At 38.2% G+C, this 22,890-nt stretch overlaps 1 protein-coding gene across 4 annotated transcripts in view; it reads right to left on the reverse strand.

The window, feature by feature from the left end:
- MTRF1 (mitochondrial translation release factor 1) overlaps positions 1-22,890 on the reverse strand; it is a 47,247-nt gene that overhangs the window by 12,864 nt on the left and 11,493 nt on the right. For all 4 annotated transcript variants that reach the window (XM_082675915.1, XM_082675914.1, XM_082675912.1 and 1 more), the window contains 2 exons: positions 16,391-16,563; positions 645-762 (listed from right to left, as the gene is read on the reverse strand). In XM_082675915.1, the coding sequence (XP_082532041.1) occupies positions 645-762; positions 16,391-16,563 (291 nt within the window). The remainder of the gene's footprint in view (positions 1-644; positions 763-16,390; positions 16,564-22,890) is intronic.

The following is a 22,890-nucleotide window of genomic DNA, read 5'->3' on the forward strand; positions in this document are numbered from 1 at the left end:
TGAGGCACTAACGAGGCACCCCAGAAATCAGGGTTGACAGTTTGGGGACTAGATACAGAAAGTCTGTGTAACAACGAGATCTTCAAGTCCCCTCCCTCAATCTGCAGGAAGCAGGAGGTACGGTCTTTAGAGAATTAAATAAGGAAAGTTCCAGACTTGAGTCTAAATAGGTGCAAAGGAAGGCAAGTGTGAGGCATACAACTGAATAAAAAAGGATTAAGTAAAAGTGTGCTTACTGAATGGTGAGACCTTGACCTTACTCTCAGGTGTCCTGGAGGAGGATCCTTCTTAGGAGAAAAACTACCCAAGAGAAAAGATCTACAAATGCTGACATTTGAAGAGCTCTAATAAAAAAGCTGATTAATCACCTGACTGCCCTTCAGTTGAAACTTATTAGTGGATAAGTGGCACCCATGCACTCAGCTTTTAGAACCTCACTTTTAAATAGACACAGCCAAGGAGGTTCCTTTTCCAAACAGAAGGGAATATGAACACCTTGGGGACCTCGGACCCATGACCCCAGTGTCACCTTTAAAGCGTTTGTGCAAGGAACCAGACACAACATAAGACTCTTTCTAAATGCCAAATAGTTTTATAAGATGTGAAGAAAAGTTAAAAGTACAAAAGCAGAAGGACTAGCTTACCTGTGGGGACATGGACAAGTCTGACAGCACTATCAGTTGTATTAACATGCTGCCCTCCTGCTCCTTTGGCTCGAAATGTATCTATTCGTAAATCCTTGGGGTCCACTTTCACATCTACCTAGAACAAAAAGTACAGCATGAGTAAATTCCACACTCAACAAATACTTTAATACTAAATTGATCCCAAGTCTTTCAAATAAACTGTACTATTTTGTGTTAAGTCATAGCCATTTGACTAAGAGGTGAAATAACTTAAACCTAAACTCCCTATTCCAACAGATGCTATTTTTTAAAAAAATATTTATTTATTTGGCTGCATCGGGTCTTGGTTGAGGTTTGCAGGCTCTCTAGTTGTGGCACGTGGGCTCCAGAGCGCGCAGGCTCAGTAGTTGCGGCACGTGGGCTTAGTTGTCCCACAGCATGTGGGATCTCAGCTCCCCGACCAGGGATTGAACCTGTGTCCCCTGCACTGGAAGGCAGATTTTGAACCACTGGACCACCAGGGAAGTCCCCAACGGATGCTATTTTTAACACTGACTTATGATGCTATGAGATCACTGAGTTATGTAATCTTTCAGAAGTTTCATCATCTATCATCCCACAAAGCTACATTAGATACAAAATATATTTAAAAAATATATATACATACATATAAAGTTGATCCTCATTATTCCCTGATTCTGTATTTGCAAATATACCTACTGGCTAGAATTTATTTGTTCCCTCAAGTCAATTATTACAGCACTTTCACAGTCATTTGCAGACATATGCAGGGCAGCAAAAAATTCAAATTGCTCTACACATGCATGTTCTCAGCTGAGGTCCAACAAGGTGACTCTCTGCTTTCTTGTTTCAGCTCCTATAGAGATGACAGAGGATGAGGACAGGAGGGGCAGGGCAGGGCAGTGAAAGAAGCTCTGGCTCTGGGGCCAGGTGGACAGGGTTTGAATTTCAACTCTGGCACCTGTGAATGACGTGCCTCAAGACAAGTCACTTACCACTTCTGAACATCATTTTCTCTCTTGTAAAATAAAGAAAATAGAATCTACCAGGATAGGCTGTTTCTAGGATTTAGGATTATAATCTATGTGAGATATGTATATATACTTTCCCTAGAAAAAACAGTTCAGTATTCACTAAATCAGTATTCACTGTGACTTTGTAGAACATAACTACTGCGAATGAGAATCCACTGTGTGTGTATGTGTGTGCTTGTTAATGGACTGAACGGAGGCACCCCAAAAGATATGTTCTATTCTAACCACCGGAACCTTATTTGGGAAAAGGGTCTTTGCAGACACAATTGAGTTAAGATGAGATCATACTGGATTATTCAGATAGGCCCTAAATCCAATGACAAGTGTCGTTATGAAAGACACCTAGAGAAGAGAGAGGAGGAGACCATGTGAATTTGGAGCCAGAGATTGGAGTTGTACAGCTACGAGCCAAGGAACACATGGAGATACCAGAAGCTGGAAAAGACAAGGGAGGATTCTCCCCCAGAACCTCTGGAGGGAGCATGGCCCTGCCAATACCTTGATTTTGGACTTCTGACCTGTAGAACTGAGAATACATTTCTGTGGTTTTAAGTTACTAAGCTTGTGGTAATTTGTTATGACAGCCTTAGGAAATTTTCTGATATTTATACACACACACACAAATGCACAGAAATACATATCTATATATGAATACACAGATATATATACAAATATATACAAAATATGCTGTTTTTGAGGGGAGACCTAACATTTTCTTCTACATTTATCATTTATTTCAATAAATGACAGACAGCAAGTATGACCATTCTCTTTGAAAAGTACACTAATAACAGGGTTGAGGTTAGAATCTAATATATAACTTAGTTGGTTGTTCTTTTGTTTCCTCTAAAATGAGTACTATATGGTGAAGAAAAAGATTACACAGTGCAAAGATTATACAGGCTTTGTTAAAATATGCCAGTGTTGGCTAGCTTAAAATTTCAATAAACACTAAAGAGATGAAGAGTTATTTCCCATTTCTTGTGGTTACAGTATATTAAGTAGTTATACAGCAAACATGTCAATGTTATATGTCATGTTCTCCCAAATGTTATAGAAACTACCTAATAACTTCTGGGGAATTCTGAACATAGAAACAGTGACTTATTAATATACAAAGAATTTAAAATATCAATTAAGAGAATAAAGCCCTGTTTAGGAGAATGAAGCTTCACTAAATGAGTTTAATTTTCAAGAATATGAAGACAACAAGGGGATAGGTGAGAATGGGGTGGAAGGAATAAGGATGGAAGCAAGACAACTCTATGGTTTTGATTTCTGAACCACATAAATGCTGATAACACCAAAAATAAAAGAGGAAAGAAAAATTAAATCTTAAAAATTGAATACAACCAGAAGCAAATGAATCGAAATATTTACCATAATAATAACATAACCACACAGAAAAACATTATTTCAGATGGTCTTTGAACATATTACTCTGACTGCTTTCTTGGTGGGTTACATTCTAAGGACAGAAATGTTAAACATTACTAAGTAGTTTACTGAAAAATTCTGAAACTATTTTATATATAGTATAATAAAGCAAAAAGTAAACATATTAAAAGTGATTAAGAAAGAAGATTTTAACTCCAAGTGGAAAGATATAAAACAAAATGCAAAAAAGGTGCAGGAAAGATACTCCCTGTAAATTTGAATTGGAAGTAATAATAATAGGAACCTTTGATTTAAAATCATATGTATTTCCTAATGATATCCACTGAAGAGTCTTGATGTAATAAGCACACTTTAGTAATAATGAGCAGACCTAGTATCCATACGTTGATTTCTGGATACATTCCCCACTAAAAAGAACCAGGTCTGACTCCAAGTCTGAGGCAGGAGAGTACAAGGTAGCCTGGGATGTCTATTATAGCAGAAAGCAAGTACGCACTCAAAGACTGATTGGGTCATTTCAAAAGGGGCTACCCTAAAAAGGCTACTATGGGCCAAAATGGGACAATTTGAACATTAAAAACAATAGCGACTGCCCAGCCTCAGCAATCACACAAGAAAAAGTAATAAAAGGAATCCAATTGAAAAGGAAGAAGTAGAACTGTCACTGTTTGCAGATGACATGATAATATACATAGAAAATCCTAAAGACAGCACCAAAAAACTTCTAGGGCTCATCAATGAATCTGCTGAAGTTGTAGGATACAAAACTAATATACATAAATATGTTGCATTTCTATATACTAACAACAAACTATCAGAAAGAGAAATTAAGACAACAACCCCATTTACAATAGCATCAAAAAGAATAGAATACCTAGGAATAAACCTACCTAAGGAGGTAAAAGACCTGTAACTCAGAAAACAACAAGACACTGATGAAAGAACCTGAAGATGATACAGATGAAAAAACATACTGTGTTCATAGATTGGAAGAATTTTATGTTAAAATGACCATACTACCCAAGGCAACCTACAGACTCAATGAAATCCCTATCAAAATACCAATGGCATTTTTCACAGAACTAGAACAAATAATTTTAAAATTTGTGTGGAAACTCAAGAAACCCCAAATAGCCAAAACAATCTTGAGAAAGAAGAACAGAGCTGGAGCTATCACACTCCCTAACCTCAGATTGCACCACAAAGCTACAGTAATCAAAACAGTATGGTACTGGCACAAAAACAGATACACAGATCAATGAAACAGAATAATGAGCCCAGAAGTAAACCCAAACACTTATGGTCAATTAATGTGCAACAAAGGAGGCAAGAATATACAATGGGGAAAAGACACCCTATTCAATAAGTGGTCCTGGGAAAACTGGACAGCTACATGTAAAGGAGTGAAATTAGAACATTTTCTCATTCCATATACAAAAATAAACTCAAAATGAATTTAAGATCTAAATGTAAGACCATAAAACTCCTAGAAGAAAATATAGGCAGAACACTCTTTGACATAAATTGTAGCAGTATTTTTTGGCTATGTCTCCTAAAAGAAACAAAAACAAAAATAAACAGGCAATGGGACCTAATCAAACTTAAATGCTTTTCCACAGCATAGGAAAAAATAGGTAAACAAAAAGACAACCTACTGAATGGGAGAAAATACTTGCTAATGATATGATGATAAGGGGTTAATATATAAAATATATAAACAGCTCATGTAACTCAACATTAAAAAAAACCAAACAACCCAGTCAAAAAATAGGCAGAAGACGTGAACAGACATTTTTCCAAAGAAGACATTCAGATGGTCAACAAGCACAGGACAAGAAACTCAACATCACTAATCATCAGAGAAATTCATATCAAAACCACAGTGAGATATCACCTCACACCTGTCAGAATGGGTATCATCAGAACAACCACAAACAACAAGTATCAGTGGGGATGTGAAGAAATAGGAACCCTTATACACTTTAGGAATGTAAATTGGTGCAGCCACTGTGGAAAACAGTATGGAGGCTCCTCAAAAAACTAAAAACAGAACTACCATACAATCCAGCAATTCCATTCCTGGGGTGTATATCCAAAAAAACACGAAAACATTAATTCAAAAAGATATATGCACCACGGTGTTCACAGCAGCATTATTTACAATTGCCAAGGTATGGAAGCAACCTAAGTGTCCATCAACAGATGAATGGATAAAGAAGATGTGGTATATATATGCAATGGCATATTACTCAGCCATAAAAAATAATGAAATTTTGCCATTTGCAATAACATGGATGTATGTGGAGGGTACTGTGCTTAGTGAAATTAGTCAGACAAAGACAAATACTGTATGATATCACTTATATGTGGAATCTAAAAAATAAAACAAACTAGTGAATATAGCAAAAAAGAAATAGACTCATAGATACACAGAACAAACCAGTGGTTACCAGTGGGGAGAGGGAAGGGGAGAGGGGAAGAACAGAGGTAGGGGAGTAAGATATACAGTAAATGTACGTTTATAAAATAAATGAGCCACAAGGATATATTGTACAGCACAAAGGAACATAGCCAATATCTTATAAAAACTATAAAACTTAAAAAAATTGTGAATCACTATGTTGTACACCTGAAACTAATAGAATATTGTAAATCGACTATACCTCAATTTAATAAGAAAGAAAAACAATAGTGATTATAACTCATTGAATTTAAAAAATCCATAGGTCTATAATGAGGTCAATATATGAAATTCAATATATGAGTTTATAATGAGGTAAAATAAAAGAGAAAGAGAGGAGGAGCTTCAAGATGGCAGAAGAGTAAGACACAGAGATCACCTTCCTCTCGACAAATACATCAGAAATACATCTACATGTGGAACAGCTCCTACAGAACACCTACTGACACTGGCAGATGACCTCAGACCTCCCAAAAGGCAAGAAACTTCCCATGTACCTGGGTAGCGTAAAAGAAAAAACAAAAAACAGACAAAGAATAGGGACGGGACCTGCACCAGTGGGAGGGAGCTCTGAAGGAGGAAAGGTTTCCACACACTAGGAAGCCCCTTCGCGGGCAGAGACTGTGGGTGGCAGAGGGGGGAAGCTTCAGAGCCAAGGAGGAGAGCACAGCAACAGGGGTGCAGAGGGCAAAGCGGAGAGATTCCCACACAGAGGATCGGTGACGACAGGCACTCACCAGCCCGAGAGGCTTGTCTGCTCACCCCCCAGGACGGGTGGGGGCTGGGAGCTAAGGCTCGGGCTTCAGAGGTCGGATCCCCCAGAGAGGACTGAGGTTGGCTGCGTGAACAGAGCCTGAAGGGGGCTAGTGCGCAACAGCTAGCCGGGAAGGAGTCCGGGAAAAAGTCTGGAGCTGCCAAAGAGGCAAGAGACTTTTTCTTGCTCCTTGTTTCCTGGTGCGCGAGAAGAGGGGATTAAAAGCGCCGCTTAAAGGAGCTCCAGAGACGGGTGCGAGCCGCGGCTATCAGTGCGGACCCCAGAGACGGGCATGAGATGCTAAGGCTGCTGCTGCCGCCATGAAGAAGCCTGTGTGCAAGCACAGGTCACTGTCCACATCTCCCCTCCCAGGAGCCTGTGCAGCCCGCCACTGCCAGGGTCCCGTGATCCAGGGACACCTTCCCCAGGAGAACACACGGCACGCCTCAGGGTGGTGCAACGTCATGCTGGCCTCTGCCGCCTCAGGCTCGCCCCACATCCGAACCCCTCCCTCCCCCACCCCGCCCCTTGCCTGAGTGAGCCAGAGACCCCGAATCAGCTGCTCCTTTAACCCCATCCTGTCTGGGCGGGGAACAGATGCCCTCAGGCGACCTACAGGGAGAGGCGGGTCCAAATCCAAAGCTGAATCCCAGGAGCTGTGTGAACAAAGAAGAGAAAGGGAAATCTCTCCCAGCAGCCTCAGGAGCAGCGGATTAAATCTCCACAATCAACTTCATGTACCCTGCATCTGTGGAATACCTGAATAGACAACGAATCATACCAAATTGAGGAGGTGGACTTTGGGAGCAACGATATATATATATTTTTTCCCCTTTTTCTCTTTTTGTAAGTGTGTATGTGTATGCTTCTGTGTGTGATTTTGTCTGTATAGCTTTGCTTTTACCGTTTGTCCTAGGGTTCTGTCTGTCGGTTTTTTTTATTACTTAAAAAATATTTTTTCTTAAAAATTATTTTTATTTTAATAACTTTATTTTACTTTATTTTATCTTCTTTCTTTCTTTTTTTTCTCCCTTTTATTCTGAGCCGTGTGGAGGACACTCTTGGTGCCCCAGCCAGGCATCAGGGCTGTGCCACTGAGGTGGGAGAGCCAAGTTCAGGACACTGGTGCACAAGAGACCTCCCAGCTCCACATAATATCGAATGGCAAAATTCTCCCAGAGATCTCCATCTCAACGCCAAGACCCAGCTCCATTCAACGACCAGCAAGTTACACTGCAAGACACCCTATGACAAACAACTAGCAAGACAGGAACACAACCCCATCCATTAGCACACATGCTGCCTAAAATCATATTAAAGCCACAGACACCCCAAAACACACCACCAGACATGGACCTGCCCACCAGAAAGACAAGATCCAGCCTCATCCATCAGAACACAGGCACTAGTCCCCTCCACCAGGAAGCCTACACAACCCACTGAACCAACCTTAGCCACTGGGGACAGATACCAAAATAAAAAGGGAACTACGAACCTGCAGCCTGCAGAAAGGAGACCCCAAACACAGTAAGTTTAACAAAATGAGAAGACAGAGAAACACACAGCAGATGAAGGAGCAAGGCAAAAACCCACCAGACCTAACAAGTGAAGAGGAAATAGGCAGTCTACCTGAAAAAGAATTCAGAATAATGATAGTAAAGATGATCCAAAATCTTGGAAATAGAATGGAGAAAATACAAGAAACGTTTAACAACGACCTAGAAGAACTAAAGAGCAAACAGAGATGAACAACACAATAAATGAAATTAAAAATTTTCTACAAGGGATCAATAGCAGAATAACAGAGGCAGAAGAACGGATAAGTGACCTGGAAGATAAAAGAGTGGAAATAACTACAGCAGAGCAGAAGAAAGAAGAAAGAATGAAAAGTATTGACAGTCTCAGAGACCTCTGGGACAACAATAAATGCACCAATATTCGAATTATAGGGGTCCCATAAGAAGAAGAGAAAAAGAAAGGGACTGAGAAAATATTTGAAGAGATTATAGTTGAAAACTTCCCTAATATGGGAAAGGAAATAGGTACATCCAGGAAACACAGAGAGTCCTGTACAGGATAAATCCAAGGAGAAATATGCCAAGACACATATTAATCAAACTATCAAAAATTAAATACAAAGAACAAATATTAAAAGCAGCAAGGGAAAAACAAGTAACACATAAGGGAATCCCCATAATCCCTGCAAGCCAGAAGGGAGTGGCAGGACATATTTAAAGTGATGAAAGAGAAAAACCTACAACCAAGATTACTCTACCCAGCAAGGATGTCATTTAGATTTGACGGAGAAATCAAAGCTTTACAGAAAAGCAAAGGCTAAGAGAATTCAGCACCACCAAACGAGCTTTATAACAAATGCTAAAGGAACTTCTCTAGGCAGGAAACACAAGAGAAGGAAAAGACCTACAATAATAAATCTAAAACAATTAAGAAAATGGTAATAGGAACATACATATCGATAATTACCTTAAATGTAAATGGATTAAATGCTCCAACCAAAAGACACAGACTGGTTGAATGGATACAAAAACAAGACCCGTATATATGCTGTCTACAAGAGACCCACTTCAGACCTAGGGACACATAGAGACTGAAAGTGAGGGGATGGAAAAAGATATTCCATGCAAATGGAAATCAAATGAAAGCTGGAGTACCAATTCTCATATCAGACAAAACACACTTTAAAACAAAGACTATTACAAGAGACAAAGAAGGACACTACATAATGATCAAGGGATCAATCCAAGAAGATATAACAACTGTAAGTATTTATGCACCCAACATAGGAGTACCTCAATATATAAGGCAAATACTAACAGCCATAAAAGGGGAAATCGACACTAACACAATCATAGGAGGGGACTTTAACACCCCACTTTCACCAATGGACAGATCATCCAAAATGAAAATAAATAAGGAAACACAAGCTTTAAATGATACATTAAACAAGATGGACGTAATTGATATTCATAGAACATTCCATCCAAAAACAACAGAATACACATTCTTCTCAAGTGCTCATGGAACATTCTCCAGGATAGATCATATCTTGGGTCACAAATCAAGCCTTGGTAAATTTAAGAAAATTGAAATGATATCAAGTATCTTTTCTGACCACAACGCTATGAGACTAGATATCAATTACAGGAAAAAATCTGTAAGAAATACAAACACATGGAGGGTAAACAACACACTACTTAATAACTAAGAGATCACTGAAGAAATCAAAGAGGAAATCAGAAAATACCTTGAAACAAATGACAATGAAAACACAACGACTCAAAACCTATGGGATGCAGCAAAAGCAGTTCTAAGAGGGAAGTTTATAGCTATACAAGCCTACCTTAAGAAACAGTCCCTCCCAACAAGCCTCTTATATAGCCTCATTTACCAGAGGGCAGAGAGCAGAAGCAAGTAGAACTACAATCCTACAGCCTGTGGAACAAAAACCACATTCACAGAAAGATACACAAGATGAAAAGGCAGAGGGCTATGTACCAGATGAAGGAACAAGATACAACCTGAGAAAAACAACTAAATGAAGTGGAGATAGACAGCCTTCCAGAAAAAGAGTTCAGAATAATGATAGTGAAGATGATCCAGAACCTCGGAAAAAGAATGGAGGCACAGATCGAGAAGATGCAAGAAATGTCTAACAAAGACCTAGAAGAATTAAACAACAAACAAACAGAGATGAACAATACAATAACTGGAATGAAAACTAAACTAGAAGGAATCAATAGCAGAATAACTGAGGCAGAAGAACGGATAAGTGACCCGGAAGACAGAATGGTGGAATTTACTGCTGTGGTACAGAATAAAGAAAAAAGAATGAAAAGAAATGAAGACAGCCTAAGAGACCTCTGGGACAACATTGAACGCAACAATGTTCGCATTATAGGGGTCCCAGAAGGAGAAGAGAGAGAGATAGGACCAGAGAAAATATCTGAAGAGATTATAGTCGAAAACTTCCCGAACATGGGAAAGGAAATAGCCACCCAAGTCCAGGAAGTGCAGCGAGTCCCATACAGGACAAACCCAAGGAGAAACACACCGAGACACATAGTAATCAAATTGGCAAAAATTAAAAACAAAGAAAAGTTATCGAAAGCAGCAAGGGAAAAATGAAAAATAACATACAAGGGAACTCCCATAAGGTTAACAGCTGAAATCTCAGCAGAAACTCTACAAGCCAGAAGGAAGTGGGATGATATACTTAAAGTGATGAAAGGGAAGAACCTACAACCAAGATTACTCTACCCGGCAAGAACCTCATTTAGATTCGATGGAGAAATCAAAAGCTTTACAGACAAGTAAAGGCTAAGAGAATTCAGCACCACCAAACCAACTCTCCAACAAATGCTAAAGGAACTTCTCTAAGTGGGAAACACAAGAGAAGAAAAGGACCTACCAAAAAAAAAAACCCCAAAACAATTATGAAAATGATTATAGGAACATACAAATCGATAATTACCTTAAACGTGAATGGATTAAATGCTCCAACCAAAAGACACAGGCGTGCTGAATGGATACAAAAACAAGATCCATATATATGCTGTCTACAAGAGACCCACATCAGACCTAGGGACACATACAGACTGAAAGTAAGGGGATGGAAAAAGATATTCCATGCAAATGGAAATCAAAAGTAAGCTGGAGTAGCTATACTCGTATCAGATAAAGTAGACTTTAAAATAAAGAATGTTACAAGAGACAAGGAAGGGCACTACCTAATAATCAAGGGATCAATCCAAGAAGAAGATATAACAATTATAAATATATATGCACCCAACATAGGAGCACCTCAATACATAAGACAACTGCTAACAGCTATAAAAGAGGAAATCGACAGTAACACAATAATAGCAGGGGACTTTAACACCTCAATTACAGCAATGGACAGATCATCCAAAATTAAAATAAATAAGGAAACAGAAGCTTTAAATGACACAATAGACCAGATAGATTTAATTGATATTTATAGGACATTCCATCCAAAAACAGCAGATTACACTTTCTTCTCAAGTGCGCACGGAACATTCTCCAGGATAGATCACATCTTGGGTCACAAATCAAGCCTCAGTAAATTTAAGAAAATTGAAATCATACCAAGCATTTTTTCTGACCACAACGCTATGAGATTAGAAATGAATTACAGGCAAAAATATGTAAAAAACGCAAACACATGGAGGCTAAACAATACGTTACTAAATAACCAAAAGATCACTGAAGAAATCAAAGAGGAAATCAAAAAATACCTAGAGACAAATGACAATGAAAAAACGACAATCCAAAACCTATGGGATGCAGCAAAAGCAGTTCTAAGAGGGAAGTTTATAGCTATACATGCCTACCTCAAGAAACAAGAAAAATTTCAAGTAAACAATCTAAATTTATACCTAAAGTAACAAGAGAAAGATGAACAAAACCCAAAATTAGCAGAAGTAAAGAAATCAGAAAGATCAGAGCAGAAATAAACGAAATAGAAACAAAGAAAACAATAAGAAAGATCAATAAAACTAAAAGCTGGTTCTTTGAGAAGATAAACAAAATTGATAAACCATTAAGCAGACTCATCAAGAAAAAGAGGGAGAGGACTCAAATCAATAAAATTAGAAATGAAAAAGGAGAAGTTAAAACAGACACCGCAGAAATACAAAGCATCCTAAGAGACTACTACAAGCAACTCTATGCCAATAAAAGGGACAACCTGGAAGAAATGGACAAATTCTTAGAAAGGTATAACCTTCCAAGACTGAACCAGGAAGAAACAGAAAATATGAACAGATCATCACACGTAAGGAAATTGAAACTGTGATTAAAAATCTTCCAACAAACAAATGTCCAGGACCAGATGGCTTCACAGGTGAATTCTATCAAACATTTAGAGAAGAGCTAACATCCATCCTTCTCAAACTCTTCCAAAAAATTGCAGAGGAAGGAACACTCCCAAACTCATTTTATGAGGCCACCATCACACTCATTGGATCAAACACCATGATCAGGTGGTATTTTTGCCAGGGATGCAAGGATTCTTCAATATATGCAAATCAGTCAATGTGATACACCATACTAACAAATTGAAGAATAAAAACCATATGATCAAAAAAACCCAAAAAAACCCCATATGATCAACTCAGTAGATGCAAAAAAGCTTTCGACAAAATTCAACACCCATTTATGATAAAAACTCTCCAGAAAGTGGGCATAGAGGGAACCTACCTCAACATAATAAAGGCCATATATGACAAACCCACAGCAAACATCATTCTCAATGGTGAAAAACTGAAAGCATTTCCTCTAAGATGAGGAACGAGACAAGGATGTCCACTCTCACCACTATTATTCAACATAGTTTTGGAAGTCCTAGCCACGGCAATCAGAGAAGAAAAAGAAATAAAAGGAATACAAATTGGTAAAGAAGATGTAAAACTGTCACTGTTTGCAGATGACATGATACTATACATAGAGAATCCTAAAGATGCCACCAGAAAATTACTAGGGCTAATCAATGAATTTGGGAAAGTTGCAGGATACAAAATTAATGCACAGAAATCTCTTGCATTCCTGTACACTAATGATGAAAAATCTGAAAGAGAAATTATGGAAACACTCCCATTTACTAATGCAACAAAAAAAATAAAATACCTAGGAATAAACCTACCTAGGGAAACAAAAGACCTATATGCAGAAAACTATAAGACACTGATGAAAGAAATTAAAGTTGATACCAACAGATGGAGAGATATACCATGTGCTTCGATTGGAAGAATCAATACTGTGAATATGACTATACTACCCAAAGTAATCTACAGATTCAATGCAATCGCTATCAAATTACCATGGCATTTTTTACAGAACTAGAACAAATCATCTCAAAATTTGCATGGAGACACAAAAGACCCCAAATAGCCAAAGCAGTCTTGAGGGAAAAAAACGCAGCTGGAGGAATCAGACTCCCTGACTTCAGACTATACTACAAAGCTACAGTAATCAAGACAATATGGTACTGGCACAAAAACAGAAACATAGATCAATGGAACAAGATAGAAAGCCCAGAGATAAACCCACGCACCCGTGGTCAACTAATCTATGACAAAGGAGGCAAGGATATACAATGGAGAAAAGACAGTCTCTTCAATATGTGGTGCTGGGAAAACTGGACACCTACATGTAACAGAATGAAATTAGAACACTTCCTAACACCATACACAAAAATAAACTCAAAATGGATTCAAGACCTAAATGTAAGACCTAACATTATCAAACTCTTAGAGGAAAGCATAGGAAGAACACTCTTTGACATAAATCACAGCAAGATCTTTTTTGATCCACCTCCTAGAGTAATGGAAATAAAAACAAAAATAAACAAATGGGACCTAATGAAACTTCAAAGCTTTTGCACAGAAAAGGAAACCATAAACAAGACAAAAAGACAGCCCTCAGAATGGGAGAAAATATTTGCAGACAAATCAACGGACAAAGGATTAATCTCCAAAATATATAAACAGCTCATGCAGCTCAATATTAAACAAACAACCCAATCCAAAAATGGGCAGAAGACCTAAATAGACGTTTCTCCAAAGAAGATATACAGATTGCCAACAAACACATGAAAAGAATGCTCAACATCACTAAATATTAGAGAAATGCAAATCAAAACTACAATGAGATACCATCTCACACCGGTCAGAATGGTCATCATCAAAAAATATACAAACAATAAATGCTGGAGAGGGTGTGGAGAAAAGGGAACCCTCTTGCACTGTTGGTGGGAATGTAAATTGATACAGCCACTATGGAGAACAGTATGGAGGTTCCTTAAAAAACTAAAAATAGAACTACCATACGACCCAGCAGTCCCACTACTGGGCATATACCCGGAGGAAACCATAATTCAAAAAGAGTCATGTACCAAAATGTTCACTGCAGCTCTATTTACAATAGCCAGGACATGGAAGCAACCTAAGTGTCCATCAACAGATGAATAGATAAAGAAGATGTGGCACATATATAGAATGGAATATTACTCAGCCATAAAAAGGAACGAAACTGAGTTATTTGTAGTGAGGTGGATGGACCTAGAGTCTGTCATACAGAGTAAAGTAAGTCAGAAAGAGAAAAACAAATAGTGTATGCTAACACATATATATGTAATCTAAAAAAAAGAAAAAAAAGAAAATAGAAGAACCTAGGGGCAAGACAGGAATAAAGATGCAGACCTACTAGAGAATGGACTTGAGGATACGGGGAGGGGGAAGGGTAAGCTGGGACAAAGTGAGAGAGTGGCACGGACATATATACACTACCAAACGTAAAATAGATCGCTAGTGGGAAGCAGCCGCATAGCACAGGGAGATCAGCTCGCTGCTTTCTGACCACCTGGAGGGGTGGGATAGGGAGGGTGGGAGGGAGGGAGATGCAAGAGGGAAGAGATATGGGGACATATGTATATGTATAACTGATTCACTTTGTTATAAAGCAGAAACTGACACACCATTGTAAAGCAATTATACTCTAATAAAGATGTTAAAAACAACAAAAAAAGAAAGAGAGCAAGAAGAAAGGAGGAGAGAAGGTAGTGGGGAGGAATGTTCCTTACAGAAAAGAATGCCAGGTAATACATGTAGAAGGAATGGTAGAATTAGAAAATCACCATTTTGCAATCCCAAACTAAATAACTAATTCAGGCAAAGATCACTAATGGATGTTAAAACCATGGAAGAAAAGTTGTTGGGAATAGGACATATTACCCTAGAGATTGCTTAGTAATTACAAAGGGAAAAATACACTTTCATAATGGAGATATTTTTGTGGTCACCATCTTAACTAAATGCTCAAACCAGTCCTCACTAAGAGTTGGACAATATGATATTCTATGCCTTCTGATAAGTTGCAACATGAATATAACTACATCTGAAAAGTATTCTTGCTCAAAATGTATAACCTGAATAGAATGGAACATTTAAATATAACTTTCAATACAACATAGGACATAAAGGAACAATTTAAAGAATACTATGAGGAAACAATCAGATGAATGCAGATGTGGAACATTCTATAAGGCAAATGGTTTAGACTCTTCAAAAAGTCAATGTCATTAAAAGAAAAAAAAAAAGAAAGGTTGGGAGACTGGTTCCAGACTTAAAGAGATATAACAACCAACTGCAATAAGTGAAATTTGACGGGATCCTGGTTAAAAAAATTGCTGTAAAAATAAATTGTGATATTGTGATTTATAATAATATATATTTGTCCAGTTCTCACCCTAAGCCCCTTTCAACCACATTTGAGTTTATGTTAATGGGGTGATATTTGGAAAGCCTCTAGATAACCACAGGACAGGGGCTGATCCTAGGGGAACCAACCACATGATTAGAGGGTTGGAACTTTCATCTCCACTGCACTCCCAACCTCCAGGGAGCAGAATCCCCAAAGCCCGATGATTTAACCAAACATGTCTATGTATGGAAGCCTCCTTAAAAATCCCCAAAGCACAGGGTTCAGAGAGCTGCCAGGGCTGATGAACACATGAAGCTGCTGGAAGGGTAGCGAGCCTGGAGAGGGTACAGAAGCTCTGCACCTCTTCCCACATACTTTGTCCTATGCACTTCTTCCATCTGTCTATTCCTGAGTTGTATCTTTTGTAATTAGCCAGTAGTCTAGTAAGTAAGCTGTTTTCCTGAGTTCTGTAAGCCACTTTAGTATTATTTAACCTAAGGAGGGGGTCATGGGAACATCCAGATGGATAACCAGTTGATCAGAAACACAGAAGACAACCAGGCCTTGTGATTGGCCTCTGAAGCAGAAGGGTAGGCTCTCTTGTGGGACTGAGTCTAGCCTGTAGGATCTGACGCCATCTCCAGGTAGATGGGGTCAGAACTGAGTTGAACTGTAGGACGACCACATGCTGTCCACAGAGAACTGAAGAAGTACTTCGTCGGGGGGTAATGAACTCCATACATTTGGAGTGCAGAAGTACTCTGTGAGTATACAGAACACACAGGACTTTTTCCTAGACAATAAAATTCTGGTTGATCTTCATAGATAATGGTATAGAGTTTAGGTAGGAGGTTACCTCATCTGGTTGAGGGAGGACAATAACCGACATCGTTCCCGTGTGAATACGCTGCATCCTTGACGACAGGCCCACCTCAGGAATTCGCTGAACTCGGTGAATCCCACCTTCATACTTCAAATGCTTATAGACATTGTCACCGGAAATTCGGGCGGCTGCATGATGTAGCCCACCTATGAAAAAATGTTCCAGCAATATTAATGAATTCTACTTTGAAAGGGATCAGGATCTTAGATGCCCTTAATGTAAGGCCTGGATGTGAGCATAGAGCCTGACATGAGAACATAAGGTAGGTACAAAACTATATTTTCCCAATGTTAGTGAATTAATATATAAAAGGAAACATACCAAAATATTATTTATGGTTACCTCTGGAGAATAGAATAACAGCATGTTTTTCATTTTACTTTCTATACTTTTTTTGTTGCTAAGTTTTATATAAATGAACAAATTTCACTTTTCCAAAAATAGTATTAGAAAAAAAGAATAGTGGGGTGTTTTCTACATTGAACTATACCATGCAATCTAGGCTGACTTGGTGCCATATATAAAAGACTGTTCAGTAACATAGTAATTTGATAACGATGAATAATTCTATAGGTTCTCTCAAGTTCTCAAGAATCGATTGAAATTTATCTCTTGCTTATCTGTGGAGTGGGAAGATAAGCACAAAAAAATCTTAATGCCTAAGCTAGTTTCTTATTGATTATGTTTTTAAAAAATGTTTTTATTACAAAATAATATACATGGGAAACCACATGAATGAAATGTATAGTTCAAGATCAAGAAAAAGAACTTTGTTGGACTTCTTTGGCGGTCCAGAGGTTAAGACTCAGCACTTCCACTGCAGGGGGCACAGGTTCGATCCCTGATCGGGGAATTAAGATCCCACATGCCGCGCAGCACAGCCACAAAAAAAAAAAAGAAAAGAATTTTGTCAGGCACCCCCAAAGCCCTCTCACATGCCCCTTCCTAGTTACAATTCCCTCCCCTTCTCATGAATAACCATTATCCTTCTATTCCCTTCTTTATTATAATTTTATTACCTAATGTGCTGCCCTAGCTACTACAGTTTAGTCTTTTTTTTTTTTTTAAGATTTTGTAACATCTTTATTGGGGTATAATTGCTTTACAATGGTGTGTTAGTTTCTTACAGTTTAGTCTTGTCCATTTAAAAATTTTGATATGTCTTTCAAACCTCTCAGTCTGTAAGTTCGTCATCCATCTCTTTTGTTTACTTCATATTATCTGTTGAGGAACTAGGGCTATTGATAGACAGAAATTTCCCACGTTCTGTTCTTTTTTTAAATTATTTTTTTTTAAGTTTTAATTTTTTTTTCTGGTCTCTGACTATAATTAGCAAAATAGAAGGGCAATTACAGAAAATAGAAGGGCAATAAAAACATGTGAAATATTACCACAGGGATGCAATCAGCAAAATCCAGATGATCTGGGCTTCCCTGGTGGCGCAGTGGTTGGGAGTCCACCTGCCGATTCAGGGGCCAGGGGTTCGTGCCCCGGTCCGGGAAGATCCCACATGCCACAGAGCGGCTAGGCCCGTGAGCCATGGCCGCTGAGCCTGCGCATCCGGAGCCTGTGCTCCGCAACGGGAGAGGCCACAACAGTAAGAGGCCCACGTACCGCAAAAAAAAAAAAAAAAAAAAAATCCAGATGATCTATAGGACAAATAATCTAGTTCCCTTAACAAATGAATTGCAAGGAAAAATATTAAAATTGAGGAGGTAGCTGTGGATTACAAGAGATTTAAGAGACATATCAACCAACTGCAACGTAAGGAAGTTACTTAGGTTTCAGTCTGAACAAAAACTATACAAAAAAATTTATGAGCAGGGAAATGTGAACACTCACTGGATATTTGATTATACTAAGGAATTTTTTTGGGGGGGGTCTGATAATAGCAAAGTGACTATGTGGTGTTTTTTTTTAATAAGTGCTTACCTTTTTTTTTTTTCACACACACACACTGTATTTTCTTCTTACAAGAGATAAACTGACACCAAGCATTGTAAATGGATGACCACAACAAAATCAACAATGACTGCAATTACCAAACACACTCACACTATGTCATAATATTGACATTCAGTCCAGTAATCCTCCACTGTAACAGCTCCTTTACTTTGCAGTGATAATTGATTTGTATACTTTTTGCCTCTGAGTCCTTGTGGAATATTTTTTTTTATTCAAACAGAAAGTCACAAAAATTATAATGATCCTTCTCAGTTCACTCAGTCCCATGTAATTAATTTTTTTTTCATCTTGATCTTTTGTTAGCACTTTTATGAATTCATCAGTTTTCCATTAGAGTTCTGAAAATGCTTATTCATTCAGTTCAGCAGTATAGTCAGTTACCAGAAACCTGTACTTGTCAGAGTCTTTTCCATGAATTCCTTGAAAATGAAACCCTTTTATAGGAACATTTTGGCAAAAGCATCAGAGTACACCCAGAACTGTCCGTAAATGACAAAAGACTTAAAAATGACCACGGTTAAAGATTTGATGAAAGTTCATAATAATGCAATTGACAAGGAAATTTAGTTATTTCTGAGATATACATTTTAAATAACTAGAATTATGACTTATAACATTACACCAGAACGTATAAGATTTTTAGAAATTTCATGTAATGTCTGAAACATTTATGTTAACATATTTCCATACAAATAACCCAAAGAAAGTTTAGTATTAGTTGTTTTTTTAGTTTTTTTGTTTTTTTATACTGCAGGTTCTTATTAGTCATCAATTTTATACACATCAGTGTATACATGTCAATCCCAATCGCCCAGTTCATCACACCACCATCCCCACCTCACCGCAGTTTTCCCCCCTTGGTGTCCATATGTTTGTTCTCTACATCTGTGTCTCAACTTCTGCCCTGCAAACCAGTTCATCTGTATCATTTTTCTAGGTTCCACATACATGCGTTAATATACAATATTTGTTCTTCTCTTTCTGACTTACTTCACTCTGTATGAGTCTCGAGATCCATCCACGTCTCAACAAATGACTCAATTTCGTTCCTTTTTATGGCTGAGTAATATTCCATTGTATGTACCACATCTTCTTTATCCATTCATCTGTTGATGGGCATTTAGGTTACTTCCATGACCCGGCTATTGTAAATAGTGCAGCAATGAACACTGGGGTCCATGTGTCTTTTTGAATTATGGTTTTCTCTGGGTATATGCCCAGTAGTGGGACTGCTGGATCATATGGCAATTCTATTTTAATTTTTTTAAGGAACCTCCATACTGTTCTCCATAGTGGCTGTATCAATTTACATTCCCACCAACAGTGCAAGAGGGTTCCCTTTTCTCCACACCCTCTCCAGCATTTGTTGTTTGTAGATTTTGATAAGCCCATTCTAACTGGTATGAGGTGATATCTCATTGTAGTTTTGATTTGCATTTCTCTAATATTTAGTGATGTTGAGCAGCTTTTCATGTGCTTCTTGGCCATCTGTATGTCTTCTTTGGAGAAATGTCTATTTAGGTCTTCTGCCCATTTTTGGTTTGGGTTGTTTGTTTCTTTAATATTGAGTTGCATGAGCTGTTTATATATTTTGGAGATTAATCCTTTGTCCATTGATTCGTTTGCAAATATTTTCTCCCATTCTGAGGGTTGTCTTTTTGTCTTGTTTATGGTTTCCTTTTCTGTGCAAAAGCTTTGAAGTTTCATTAGGTTCCATTTGTTTATTTTTGTTTTTATTTCCATTACTCTAGGAGGTGGATCAAAAAAGATCTTGCTGTGATTTATGTCAAAGAGTGTTCTTCCTATGCTTTCCTCTAAGAGTTTGATAATGTTAGGTCTTACATTTAGGTCTTGAATCCATTTTGAGTTTATTTTTGTGTATGGTGTTAGGAAGTGTTCTAATTTCATCCTGTTACATGTAGGTGTCCAGTTTTCCCAGCACCACATATTGAAGAGACTGTCTTTTCTCCATTGTATATCCTTGCCTCCTTTGTCATAGATTAGTTGACCACGGGTGCGTGGGTTTATCTCTGGGCTTTCTATCTTGTTCCATTGATCTATGTTTCTGTTTTTGTGCCAGTACCATATTGTCGTGATTACTGTAGCTTTGTAGTATAGTCTGAAGTCAGAGAGTCTGATTCCTCCAGCTCTGCTTTGTTCCCTCAAGACTGCTTCAGCTATTCGGGGTTTTTTTGTCTCCATACAAATTTTAAGATGATTTTTTGTAGTTCCGTAAAAAAATGCCATTGGTAATTTGATATGGATTGCATTGAATCTGTAGATTACTTTGGGTAGTATAGTCATTTTCACAATATTGATTCTTCCAATTCAAGAACATGGTGTATCTCTCCATCTGTTGGTATTATCTTTAATTTCTTTCATCACTGTCTTATAGTTTTCTGCATACAGGTCTTTTGGCTCCCTAGGTAGGTTTATTCCTAGGTATTTTATTCTTTTTGTTGCAATGGTAAATGGGAGTGTTTCCATAATTTATTTTTCAGATTTTTCATCATTAGTGTACAGGAATGCAAGAGATTTCTTTGCATTAATTTTGTATCCTGCAACTTTCCCAAATTCATTGTTTAGCTCTAGTAGTTTTCTAGTGGCATCTTTAGGATTCTCTATGTATAGTATCATGTCATCTGCAAACAGTGACAGTTTTACTTCTGCTTTTCCAATTTGTATTCCTTTTATTTCTTTTTCTTCTCTGATCGCCGTGGCTAGGACTTCCAAAACTATGTTGAATAATAGTGGTGAGAGTGGACATCCTTGTCTCGTTCCTCATGTTAGAGGAAATTCTTTCAGTTTTTCACCATTGAGAATGATGTTTGCTGTGGGTTTGTCGTACATGGCCTTTATTATATTGAGGTAGGTTCCCTCTATGCCCACTTTCTGAAGAGTTTTAATTTTTTAAACAATTCTTTTTTAAAAAATATATTTATTCATTATTTACCTATTTTGGCTGTGCTGGGTCTTAGTTGCAGCACGTGGGATCTTCGCTGTGGCATGCATGTGGGATCTAGTTCCCTGACCAGGGATTGAACCCAGGCCCCCTGCATTAGGAGCATGGAGTCTTATCCACTGAATCACCAGGGAAGTCCCCCATGGTCTGGTTTTGCTGACTGCATACTCTTGGAGTGATTCAACCTGTTTTTCTGCCCTCTTTACTGGCTGCAATTGGGCAGCTGGATCCAGAAACTGGATCATCAGCTTGAGGTCCTTGGCCAGACAACAAGAGAGTTCCCACTGTAAGGTCTGGGCTACAGAGAAAAGCAATCACAGAGCTCTTCAAGGATGCCAGGGCTCCCTTCACAAATTTATTTCTCAGAGTTATGGTGAAATGTATGTCTTCTGTACACACAAAATTAACCACCACATTACTTTAAGTGACCTATCCCTGAACTCAATGGTTGAGCACAGAATAACAAAACATATTTATAAACATTAATCTGTTGGAAGAGATGATGTAATATATTTCATAGACTCCCTTTAACTTGAAAAATATTTCAATTCCTTAGGTACCAGGAATACAGAATAGTGTCAGACCTACACTACATATCAAGAGCCATCACCCTCCATTGCTTCCACAATGACTATCTTGTAATTATTTAGTTTCGATTATTTATGTAGTGGTTGAGTATTTCCCCTATCTGTCCCAATGTCACAAAACTACAAGACTTTAAGTCATTTGATATATGAATTTTTGCATGAAAATGTATTTTTTTCCAATCTTAGCTGTTAGTGCTGTATCTCTGTGATTCTATTTCAATTAAACATTAAATATATATACATATAATTTCTTATAAATTTATTTTTTAATTTATTTTTGGCTGCGTTGGGTCTTTGTTGCTGCGTGCGGGCTTTCTCTAGTTGTGGCAAGTGAGGGTTATTCTTCTCAGTGTGCGGGCTTCTCATTGCGGTGGCTTCTCTTGTTGTGGAACATGGGTTCTAGGCGCGTGGGCTTCAGTAGTTGTGGCACGCGGGCTCAGTAGTTGTAGCTTGAGGGCTCTAGAGCGCAGGCTCAGTAGTTGTGGCACACAGGCTTAGTTGCTCCGTGGCACATGGGATCTTCCCGGACCAGGGCTTGAACCCGTGTCCCCTGCATTGGCAGGCGGATTCTTAACCACTGTGCCATCAGGGAAGCCCATACATATAATTTAATATACATACTTTATAGGGCAGGTATCTTTTCCTCTTTCTCTAGCTTATTTATTTTCTGGCTGCGCCATGCAGCATGCAGGATCTTACTTCGCTGACCAGGGATCAAACCCAGGCCCTGGCAGTGAAAGCAACAAGTCCTAACCACTGGACCACCAGGGAATTCCTGAAAATTTTTTCTTTTTTAATCAAAGACCTTTTTTTGTGCTCACTTCAGCAGCACATATACTAAAATTGGAACGCTACAGAGAAGATTAGCATGGCCCCTGCGCAAGGATGACCCACAAATTTGCGAAGCATCCCATATTTTTTAACTAATAAGGACCTACTGTATAGCACAGGGAGCTCTA

This window comes from Grampus griseus (assembly GCF_964374135.1).
Source record: "Grampus griseus genome assembly, chromosome: 18".
Taxonomy (NCBI): Eukaryota; Metazoa; Chordata; class Mammalia; order Artiodactyla; family Delphinidae; genus Grampus; species Grampus griseus.